Source organism: Dendroctonus ponderosae, unplaced genomic scaffold (genome assembly GCF_020466585.1).
Source record: "Dendroctonus ponderosae isolate FM_Combo_2020 unplaced genomic scaffold, Dpon_F_20191213v2 Dpon_F_20191213_37, whole genome shotgun sequence".
In the NCBI taxonomy this organism is placed as follows: domain Eukaryota; kingdom Metazoa; phylum Arthropoda; class Insecta; order Coleoptera; family Curculionidae; genus Dendroctonus; species Dendroctonus ponderosae.
Window position 1 is genome coordinate 83,957 of NW_026018580.1, and position 11,293 is coordinate 95,249.

General features: G+C 32.8%; 2 protein-coding genes across 5 annotated transcripts in view; one reads left to right on the forward strand and one right to left on the reverse strand.

Annotated features, from left to right (window-relative positions):
* Positions 1–9,928, reverse strand: part of LOC125504082 — a 31,627-nt gene extending 21,699 nt beyond the window's left edge. The window contains exons 1-2 of one of the 4 annotated variants that reach the window (XM_048665435.1): positions 9,300–9,928; positions 1,125–1,443 (exon numbers count right to left, since the gene is read on the reverse strand). In XM_048665435.1, the coding sequence (XP_048521392.1) occupies positions 1,125–1,443; positions 9,300–9,407 (427 nt within the window). In that variant the 5' untranslated portion in view covers positions 9,408–9,928. Of the gene's footprint in view, positions 1–1,124; positions 1,444–4,547; positions 4,833–9,299 lie in introns of those variants that run through there. The other 3 variants (XM_048665438.1, XM_048665437.1, XM_048665436.1) reach the window with 3 other exon arrangements.
* A 236-nt stretch (positions 9,929–10,164) lies between these two features.
* LOC125504084 (uridine-cytidine kinase-like) lies at positions 10,165–11,271 on the forward strand. The gene is made up of 2 exons (XM_048665440.1): positions 10,165–10,398; positions 10,455–11,271. Exons 1-2 carry the CDS (start codon positions 10,300–10,302, stop codon positions 10,713–10,715), a joined length of 360 nt encoding a protein of 119 aa, XP_048521397.1. The 5' UTR covers positions 10,165–10,299; the 3' UTR covers positions 10,716–11,271.
* The last annotated feature ends 22 nt before the right edge of the window (positions 11,272–11,293 follow it).

The window sequence follows — 11,293 nt, forward strand, 5'->3', positions numbered from 1 at the left end:
ATATTTGCTAATTATTAAATTGAAAAAATATCTATTTTTTTTCGGATCAGATACTTATGGCCTATACCTCGTTACTCCTCATGATCTTGCCAAGAAGAAAATATGTAAAATTCCAGACATCTCATTTTTTTAGAAAACCATGCTTAACCGGTAGGTAATTCGTAAACTTTTTGGCCAAAAATGGAACTTTTTCTTGTGTGCTTTTTCAGCTCAATGGATTGTATTCGACCGAGAAAAATTATCAATATGCAACTTATATAGAGTGTTTGAGCTCAGAATAGAATGGATATGGTCGATTAAGGATCGAAACTGCCAACAGGCCAACATTTCCGTTTATTTAGGTCTAAAGTGTATATTTGGGACTATCGCTTTCCTGCTATGAAAATTTGAATGGGGTTTTTTTCGAAAAAATATTAAACTGGTAACAACTGAAATATTTATATTCTATTGTATACAATGTATAGTATAAGAATTAAAAAGGTCTCAACGACGCATATACAGGGTGTTTGGGTTTAGAATAGAGTGAATACCGTCGGTTAAAGATCTAAACCGCGCAAAATAGGCCAGTGTTTTCGGTTCCAATCAGAATTGTCTAACGTATTTATTCGGAATCTTGTTGAATCCTTCGCTTGCTTGCGTTGAAAATGAAAAAACTTTAATGCATTTTAGAGTATTTGATTGTTTTTTACAAAATGTTAAACCGGTATCGAACATGTGAAATTTTCGGTCAAAAATCGAAATTTTACATGCGTGCTTTTTGGCTCAATAGCCCAAGAGGTTCGCCGGTATGCGTATACAGGGTGTTTGAATTCAGATGAGAGCGGATCTCTTCGGTAAAAATTTTAAACTGCAATTGGGCCAGTATTTTCTGCTATTTCCATTCGCCACTTGCGATGAAATGATGTGGAATTCGAGGCACTTGAGTTTCTTTTTTCATGTTAAACAGGAATTCGACTAACAAAAAACTAAGTTTCACATCAGATGAAAGAATTATCAGTGTTCAGATAATGTGCTCATATCAGACATTCTCCTTCATTTCCATCGAATAAAAAAACATACATGGGAGATCAGTATCAATACTTGAACAATATTAACCAGGCATTTATCTATTGAGCTTCACTTACTTCCTTCATTGCCACCACTCCGACGGGTAAACAACTCCTCTTTTTCACTTTCGCGGTCGCCATCATCATCAAGAAGATTCTCCAAACTGGTGGCTTTCCTCAAAATAGTGGGTCTAGCGTTGCTTTCCCTTAGAGCCAGACTCAGGTATTTATTTCGCAAGCGATTCACTATGCCGGGACCATAGTGAAGATCCTCCGAGTCCGAGGATCCTGCCGAATCCAGATCTTTGCCAAAGCCATTTTCCGGCGACATTGAACAAACCAAATCTGTCCTTGCAGAGTGATGATGAGGCGGGTGATGTTCGGTCCAAAGGCGTTCCTGCAACAAAATGATCTCTCTCAAGTCAACTATCTGGTCTGACTTAATGTAAATTTAATGTAAAAACAAACGGAAATAATTAACTCATCGACATAGCTACAATACGGTACAACCGGTGTCAGATGTGCTTTATGACCGTACCAAAACCAGTGAAGCATCAGACTTTAGAACGTTAAGAATGAAATCATATTTTTATATAGCGTGCCCTTGTTTAGACATAGATTAATTCTTTTTGAAACAGTTAGAAATGTCTAATTGACGAACCGCTGCTTAAAGTGATTTCACTCATAATAGATATTTCGTGTTAGTATTTCGCAAATGTAATTCATCCTTGGAAGAAACTAAGAAATGTAACAGAACAGCTTGGTGTCAAAGCACCAAGCTTCAAAAAATAGTGATTTTAATTAGTTTTTTTTTGGAAAGGTATTGAGTTGGCACGATTAAACACGAGTAATGGGAAGCGCAATTCCTTAGAGAATTGAACAAAGCTGAACGACCGCACTGTATTTTCCTGATATTATAATATATCGCCAGCAGCAGGATTTTAACTTTGACCAAGAAAACTAGACATTGTTTAAGCATCCTGCACAATGTGTTTGTTACATAGCTTATAACTGAAATGCTGTCCAAGAATATTGGATGGATATCATGATTGGATAAAAAAATTGTCCAAATTGGTTTGCCGATATTTAATCTATGCGTTAAAATTGCGGCATTTTATTGGATTTTTAATTTGTTAATTAATAGCATTAAATTCACTGTAGGTGTGCAAATCAGTAGAAAAGTTAAAATTTCGCTTTGCTCAATTGCAAACAACTAAGAGAAATTCGGGTTGGAATCGATCAAACTTGGTAAACATTTCTCCACGGCTTTTCTGAAACTTTCGGGTTTTACATCTTTAGAAACAGTGACAAAACAGCTCTGGAAATAGCTGTAAAATCTTTATGATGCAAAAAATCCATATCCCTCGACAATATGATGCTGATTGAAGATGTAATTAAGCTTTTACCCAGTTCCATTTAGCGCAACTAATAACAATGTAATTATTTATTGCTTTAGTTACTTCGCCGACTTATATACCGATTTTTACAATTTATGAACCGGCGACAGTCGACCTTTCAAGGACTGCAAACAAATGGGTAATTATTATTCAAAGTGCATAATGATATGCTATTATTACGTGATAAAGCCACTTTTACATTTGAACGTTTCCTGAACTCAATATGAGGTCGATGCTATAGAAAAATGAACATGACGGCGGGTAATAACAATAAATAGTTACACGCAATTGTAAAATACAATTGGTCGTTTAAAGACATTTTTTAATTTGAAATTCATGTTGTAGTAAAAGTAAAGGTGAAATTCAAAATATTTACATTCAAATACGCATCTTATTGATGACAAATGTATTCAACGAAACAACCGAACCGTCATGTCCATTCTTCAATTTTCATTTTTATGGTTTCTGCAACGACGGTTTACTTTCCTGGCTGTAATCTTGTCGTTGTTTAAAATTGAGGTGAAAGTAAATAATGAGAAATAAATATGAAGCATTCAGGTTAAATACCTGAAGAATAATTTTCGTGGTATTAAAAATAATGTATTTTAATCGATTTATAATTAGGCAATTCCAAAGCTTTCCGAACAAATATTTCTCATGGCGAATGATCAGTGAGATTTCGGAATTTACACAACTTCTGGGGTTTCAAAATATCCTAGGAAGAAATTCCACTGAAAACAGAAGATTGCATCAATGCATTTTATATAAAGACTAAGCTCACTAAATTCGAGATCGAATTAACAATTGTCACAAAAATCATCAAAGATCGACAGAAAATCCCAAAAAACAAAATTTTCAACGTCGGTTTATGATTTTATTTAAATCGTTTGAAAGAATTATTAGACCAAGTTCCTTTGGAAATTTGACCGCGTATTATCTTGCGCCTCATTTTTCTCTTTTCCACCGAGATCACCGCATCCTTCTAGACTTTTTTGTTAGTTTCTTAATTACAATAAATCAAAATATCTTTGAAACTACTAAAAATTTGACTTTAATTGCCTACACATAAGTATCTGTAAAACTTGTCTATTACCTCCAGAATCATCCTGTATCAGCATTTTTGGATATTGAACTTAACATAAAGAAAAAGAAAAGTTTTATTTATATATAAACATAACAAATAAATAATATTGTGAAAGACTAGAAGAAAATATGACTAAATGAAATAAAAAAAGAAAGACAAATTAAATGATTGAATTATCTAGAAATAGAATAAGTACTTTAACATATTCATTTAAGATTGGAAATTGGACCATTGAAAATTAAATTCAAAATATTTTTTTACTACTTAACAGTTGTTAAATGCAAGTCGCGGTTGAAATTATTAAAAACAATTTTTAACAATGGCTGAAATAATGCCTCAGCAGAAATGAGAGTAAGTTTCCAAACAGTGCTCGTATAAAATAATTAAAACAGCTAAGATTAAAAACAGTTGAAGAGAAAAAATTGTAAAAATAAGTACCTAATGAGTAATAAAAGTTGTTCGAATTACCATTTCCTACTCACAGAACCAGCACTTCCAGTATCATTATGCATGCAATTGAATGGAAGCTTCCTGTGATAATTGATAAATGTACCATATTTATTTAGCTTGGTTATATTCTAGGTTATTCCAATAACTTTTATCTGAGCAACGACATTTTAGACCAAAATGTCGTTGCTCTGATAAAAGATTTGCTTCATTGGGTGGAAAATCGATACACGAAAAATCCATCAGCTTATGTTGCCTTAGGGGGAAATATTACATGACTTTCGAAATCATCAATGATTCATAGCTGATAGGAAAAAGTTGGAATTTGAACAGTGTTAATTCAATTTTTGCGAGTTTTTTTAGTTGCATGATACTCGAGTAATGAGCAATTAATCAGATCTGTTATTAAACAACAAACATTGCTAAATTTCTATATTAAATCGCCTGAAAACATGTCGAATAAAAAATATAAAAATCAGAAAACTTTTTAATCAATTTTTTTTACCATTGCCACTAATCAGCACCGAACTAAAGTATTGCTTGATGATCAAACGGAAATTCAAAAAATCCTACCTGAACCATTTCGGTATAGTCTCCAAAAATCAATAATCCAAATAAAAATAGGCAGGTATCATGTATCCAAACTTCACCCGCAAACACCCTCACATGCCGTTTTTTGGACAAAAAAAACAGTTCACAAACCGACTAGAGACTGTCCAAACGCGGAGAGACAACGAAAAATGTGATCAAGTGTACGACTCGGTTACCGCGTACCTCCAGTGGTTCGGGTACCAGTTTGGTTGGCTGGTTCTCCGGAAAACTGAACTGGGTTCTGCTTCGGATGACCGCAAACGCTAGCCAATGTTGTCGAGTTTATTCTACTGTGTTTTAGTGATAGCGGTACTTATGTTTTATGGGAAACCAATTTTTATCTAACGACGTCGTTTGGCTGGATTAGTAACAAAAACATACTTGCCTATTACATTCCAGTTTATAGCTATTCTCACATTAAGGTTTTATATCAGGCCACCTTGCTACATGGCAGAAAAGTATACTTGCTAGAAATTAACAAACTTTCGAGCCCATTCTTACAATTTTCTTTTCATTTTCCTAAACCATAACGATCAAGCGTTTTCTGAGTAAGTACTGTTCAATATTTGAACGTTGTATGTTGTACCATCCAAGCATATACTGTCTTTTATATAGGAATACAAATATAGGATTGGTACTTCCAAAGTAATTCTTCACCAGAAAAACTTATTAAACATAAAAATATATGTATACAATCGCTATGATCCCAGTTGTATTAATTCAATTCCTTCCTGACATTTCTTCAGTATTAGATGTTGGCATCATCAGAGGTAGTTGCTTTAAAGCGCCCTAAATTCATCTATCAGTTCAGTATGAACAAAAATCTGTTTTATGTTTAACGAGTTGAATTATAAACTATAATGAATCAATTGTATCACTTCCGGTTTACATTAAATAGCTTATTGTTAAGGATCAGTTATCGCAATGAGTTGAAATTGCCTTAAAGATTGTTAGGTTTATAAACTATTACTTTTTTCAAAACTTGTGCAGTTTTTTATTGTGTAAAAGCACTAATCTTGGCATCATTGGCTAGTGCATCAGCAGTTGTTGTCGCGTTGATTATCAGGTTGATGAACGCATCATCAAACCTTGCTGAATTCCTTTTAGTAAATAAATTAACTGGAATAAACAAAACTGGTTTTTGGATGTCAAGGAACCAAATTTATTAACGTTCAATTACCTGCATTATTTATTAATAGTACCAGACAAAAAAAGGAAATGATACTGTAGAATTAAACTTATCAGTCTGCATACAAACTAAGTTAGTAGTAAGAGTATTTTCGCTGCAAGTCGAGGAGCAAGTTTTAAAATGATTTTCGTCCAGTATCTTCAACACTGACAATTTGAAGTACCTACACAAAGAAAAATCTTTGATTCCATTTCACATTGAATTTATTTTACATCTTATTAAAAGCTGTTTGCATCTCTTATAATACATACATTGAATAAACTAGTTGTTACACCCTTGTTTTACCACATACCTACTTACCAGTAGCTAACCATTTCAAACCATTTTTATTACTGTTATTTGTAATACATTTTTGCATCATTCTCCAGGTGATTTTTCTGCTAATAGTAATCTTGGCATAACTAAAGCGAGATTATTTTCCTTGGTCTTCAATTAATATTCGTATTTTCAACTGCGGCTTCATGGTCAGAGAGTATAAGAAGAAAGTCGGCAGCAGGGATTGCAATTGGTAATTAATATTAAATTAATAACATATTTGTATGGTATGCAAACCTGTTTTCATCGGCAAAATCAGCTGCCTTAAATCGATTTTACAAATGTCGATTTGCATTTTCTTATTTGCTTTTTTATAAATAACAACCATCGCTAAAACCTTTTTAAAATCTTACTGTTAATTCGTCAAATTGGGACAATAGCCGAAGGTTACAAATATTTCATTTCTTCCTTTGTGCAAGCAGATTCAATTATTTTATACAGAGTGTACCAGTATTTAGAACTGAACTGGCAATTTCAAATGTACTAATAATTATATGAGTGCGCTCTATGCTTAAAAATAGTTAAGAACTGTGTAAAACTTATTAAGTAAGCAACATTTTCAAATAATCTTTACAGACTAGGATATTGCTATTGGTTTAAAATTATCCATCATTTCTTACTTAACATTGTTACTTAGATCCAGAAAGTTCGATTTAAAAAAATTATGTGATACTTAAACAAAATAACTCAATCTACAAATTTGTTCAACCTGTGCCCATCTTCAAACTTTTTGAAAAACAGAAAACACCTTTTTCTTTTCTAAAGTAGGTATTGCGTTTGTTACTTGAAAACAATAAAGATGTTGAAGATTATGGAGGAGCAAATACAACAACTAAAAAGTGTCGAATAAAACTAAATAATCAGTAAGCTAATAAATACAAAAAATATATATTATCGAGTGGAGAAACATCTCTACAGTGTCATGTATTAACACGATTCGATTTTAAAACGAAAACCTATTGAAAAAATAACATGATGTTAAAAGTCGTTATATTATTTTCTTGATCCATTCGGAGAGATAATAAAGCTCGTTCAATTTCAATAAATAACACCTACATCGCAAAGATTAAGCACTTAATCCAAAACAAACGCTTATGTAATCGCGTAAGTGAAATTTTCTGAAAGTGGGTCTTTGCGAACATTCTACAATGTCCATATTGGCAACTTGAGGCATTTATTAATAGGAATGCAATATTGTATTCGCAAAATTTAATGGCGTTGCAATAGCAAAAACACATGTATTTCACTTATTGAAATTAGAATTTTATCAGTTAACATACATTTCTACTTACATAAAAGTGAAGATGCATGCATGATATGAGTAAACTTAAAAAAGCGATTATAATTTGGATAAAATATCACAGGCTTCTAGCATAATCCCACGCTTGGTAAATTATGAACATTGTAGGTGGGACAAGGCATTATCATTGTTTTCGGATCACTTATATGGTCCAAATATAAAAATTGAATAAGTGAATGCTAGTAAATGCTCGTAATAAAAATGATAATGAAAGTAGTTTTGTAAACTTTTACACCGGCAATTAACGTCCTACAACAAACCTTTCTATTTACGTCCAATCGAGAAACTAATGGATTAACATTAAATCTTATCCTTACTTAAGCCTTACGTAAGTACTAAAATGTCTTTTTTCGACTGAAATTGCCTATGGAAAAGTTATAGGTACATCATGACTTTGAGTAAGTTTGATTAGAATATATTCGAATCCCAAAATAAATATTGCATGTTTGATCAAATAGATCACCCAAAGCCTTTATTTACTGATGAATCTATTAATTTCGATATTTGCCATTTATCGCATGAAGTAGCTGTTTTAAAGTTTCCATGAAATTTTGAATTGCTTCTTGAGATTAAACATGTTACTTAATAATAAAAAGTTTGGACGAATTACAAGTAAAAATATTGGCCTAACTTACTTTGGAACCACATTAACAACTTATTGCAACAGCTTTTATTGATTTACAACCGGATTTAGGGATCTTTTTTGATATATTAGTCACTTAACTGAGCTATCCATGTGAAGATGTCATAGCATAACAATTTCTCCACCAAAACTCCATCCCAGAAATAGGTACGACCAGGAGATAACTTATCAAGACGACGTGGTAATTTGTTTCGTTTGTACTTCCACCTATGCACCACCGAGGCAAAGAAAAGTTAGACCATTGTGGAAAATAATTTCTTCCTAACGTTTCGCAAAAACGAGTGGCTTGCATCTTCAGAGGAGGTTGCTGCGCTGAGCAAACCTCACCTGAAGAAGCGAAGCAACAGGAAGAAATATTTTTTTTCGACAGTCTAAAAGCTCGAAAAATGTTCCAGTTACAAGAAGTTTTGATATTCTATTCATGACTATGGCAATCTTCGAWTTTTTTTTCTKAATGCACACAAGTTTGTTCCCTTTTAATAAAATAGAAYAGGACAGATTCAGCAGTTTCTAATACGTTTAGCTAGATGTAATCACATCTAATGAAAATTTCATGTAGTTCTACAATAGTTAAAAGTAAAATACAGGGTTTTAAACAAACTTATTTATTAGTATAAGTAAGTACCTACTGAACTTGGCAAATATGAACTATATTATAAAGTTTAGACGGTAGTCAAAGTAAGTTAACACAATTTTTAAATGAATATATTGTTTATTTATAATAACGATTAGTAAAAAATGAAAAATTGTACATTTATTTTTTGCTTCGCACACTTTTTGAATCATCATTGCTTCCTGTTGAAGCAGTTCCAAACTTTCACATTAGCCATTTAACAATTTTAAAGAGCCCCGACCTTTAAMCTTGAAAKTTTTYCCATCAAGTATGCTCTAATAAATAACTAAGTAATAGGTATGCATTGATCTGGAGTAAATAATACACTATAATTCAAATGTAGGTACTTCAAATTCCAATACTTAACTCGTRGGAGAATTACAATGGTAAATTAATTGCTTAGTGCTTTTATCGATTTATTTCTTGATACAATTCAATGATAAATAATAAGTCAGCAAATAAAACAGGCATACACACGAAAACAAGGCGTTAGCTTAGGCAAAAACGTAGGCAATAAAAAAATCTAAGGCAGGAGAGCTGTGTACAGAATTTCGAGCAAAAACAAATAAAACACTGTCACTTTTTGTGTATAACATATTTTTACACCCTTGAAATACGCATTAAACTCCCAATAAGCCCTTTAAAATTATAAAGTAATTAAATCTGTTACTCACCTCACTCTGCCTGTTTTGAGTCTTCAACCTGGCTATAAGGTCCTTTTTCCATTGCGGTGTGTAATTTCCACTGTTTGTATTGATACTGTTTGAACTTACAGCAGCCATAGTCTACGCGACACTACACTACACTTGTGCACAGTTAAAAAATCTAATTATTAGTGGCCCAGGTAGGATGAGAATTAAGAAAACAGAGCAGTTAGAAAGAGCTTAGATCAATAAACATTTTAACACTTTTGATAGCAGGTTATCAGCTTTATCAGAACTATAGAAATGATATGGCGAATAACGAGATAAACTCCCTGTAAAGATCTTCAACACAATTGCTGTTATAAAATCATATTAATTAATGGAAACCTGCTAAAGCTTTCTCTATTACGTTAAAATCAGATCACTAAAACTATGTGTATGTTTTCCTACATTCGCTGAATACCAATTATTATTCAACATACCGATCAGTGGCCGAACTCGTATGTGATGCACGTGAAGACTAACACTAAACACTCGTTACATGAACCGAAAACTACATTCGAATTATCGAATTGTACCTCCAATTTCGTATGTAAATTTAATTGATTTTTTAAAAGCTAATCTGACAGTCGACATAAACAAACCACATACAAACAAACTGATCACGATCACATCAAAAATCAGGACCTGACAGATTCGGAGAGAAGAAATAATTACATGCTTTTTTCACAGAAAAATGCACATATTTTTTATTTTCAGTTTTTATTATCCAAAATCTTTGATTTTCTTTTAACGGTAATTTATTTTTGCTTTATTTTTGCTAATCTGCTTTACTTCTTCCATCCACAGCTACTGTCGTCCTCTTCTATTCCGGTATACTAGACGAAGAAATGATTATGTTTGAAATTGTAGGTTAACACCAGTTAACACTACTGCGTCTAAATTGAACCTAACCTCACGCTCAATTTTCTTAGCAAATGTACTAAGGTCAGAGTTAAGGTATCGATTAGCGATCTAAAAATAGTTAAAAATGAGTGATACTCGATTGAATGGCAACAGAAAAATGAGCGCCCCCGAAGGAAAATCGCCATTTCTGATTGGGGTAGCTGGTGGAACTGCTAGCGGCAAGGTAAGTGCATGTTTTCCCAAATGTTTTACCTCTCTATTCATGAATCTCACAATTAGAGCACGGTCTGCAAACGCATTATGGAGAAATTGGGGCAGGCCGAAATCGACAACAAGCAGAGACAAGTTGTCTGCATAGCCCAGGACAGTTTCTACCGAGATTTAACTCCCTCTGAAATCGCCAAGGCTGCCAAAGGTCAATTCAACTTTGATCATCCAGATGCTTTTGATGAAACCTTGATGAAGACCACATTGAATGATATATTGGCTGGAAAAATAGTTACCATTCCTACATACGACTACAAGAACCATGCTTTGTAAGTAACCACCTTTTACTCTATGTATAGCAATCATAGATATTCCAGCCTAATTCTATAAATAGTGCTGTATTTATTTAAATATACACATTTCAATAACACCCATTTGCTATTTCACACTAAAGATCAGCTGAACACCCTGAACGTTTTACGACACTGGAATTTAAATTCATACCTTTCACGGTTAGTTTTTTCGTATTCAGTTTCATATTTGTACGAAGTTCATAACTTTCCTCAATTGTGAGTTTTTCAAGTCAACATTCTATAGAAGTATATTGTTTGCATTCAGCGATTATTATTAGGAAGATAAAACGAAAACAAGCAAATTGATTTTTTTTATCACAGAAATAAAACAATACATGCACGTTGGCAGGAAAGAAAATCAGAAACTTTTAAAATCACAGTCGTGAACGTTAGCTTTATATTGTGAAATTGTTTGAAGTGTGAAAAAGAAGCGGTGCACCATGCAGAAAGCATATGGAAAATTTCAAGCATTAAGACTCAAATACTTATATTAAGGTTCGACTAGTCAGCCTCAGTTAACCAAAAAGAGATTACGGTATGTTTGCTTAAGTTGTTGCT

Bases quoted from the DNA above. Each gene is read 5' to 3' on its own strand.
- LOC125504084 (XM_048665440.1), top strand. From the start codon at position 10,300: ATGAGTGATACTCGATTGAATGGCAACAGAAAAATGAGCGCCCCCGAA. The intron at 10,399-10,454 runs GTAAGTGCATGT...TCTCACAATTAG, and splicing joins GTGGAACTGCTAGCGGCAAG to AGCACGGTCTGCAAACGCAT.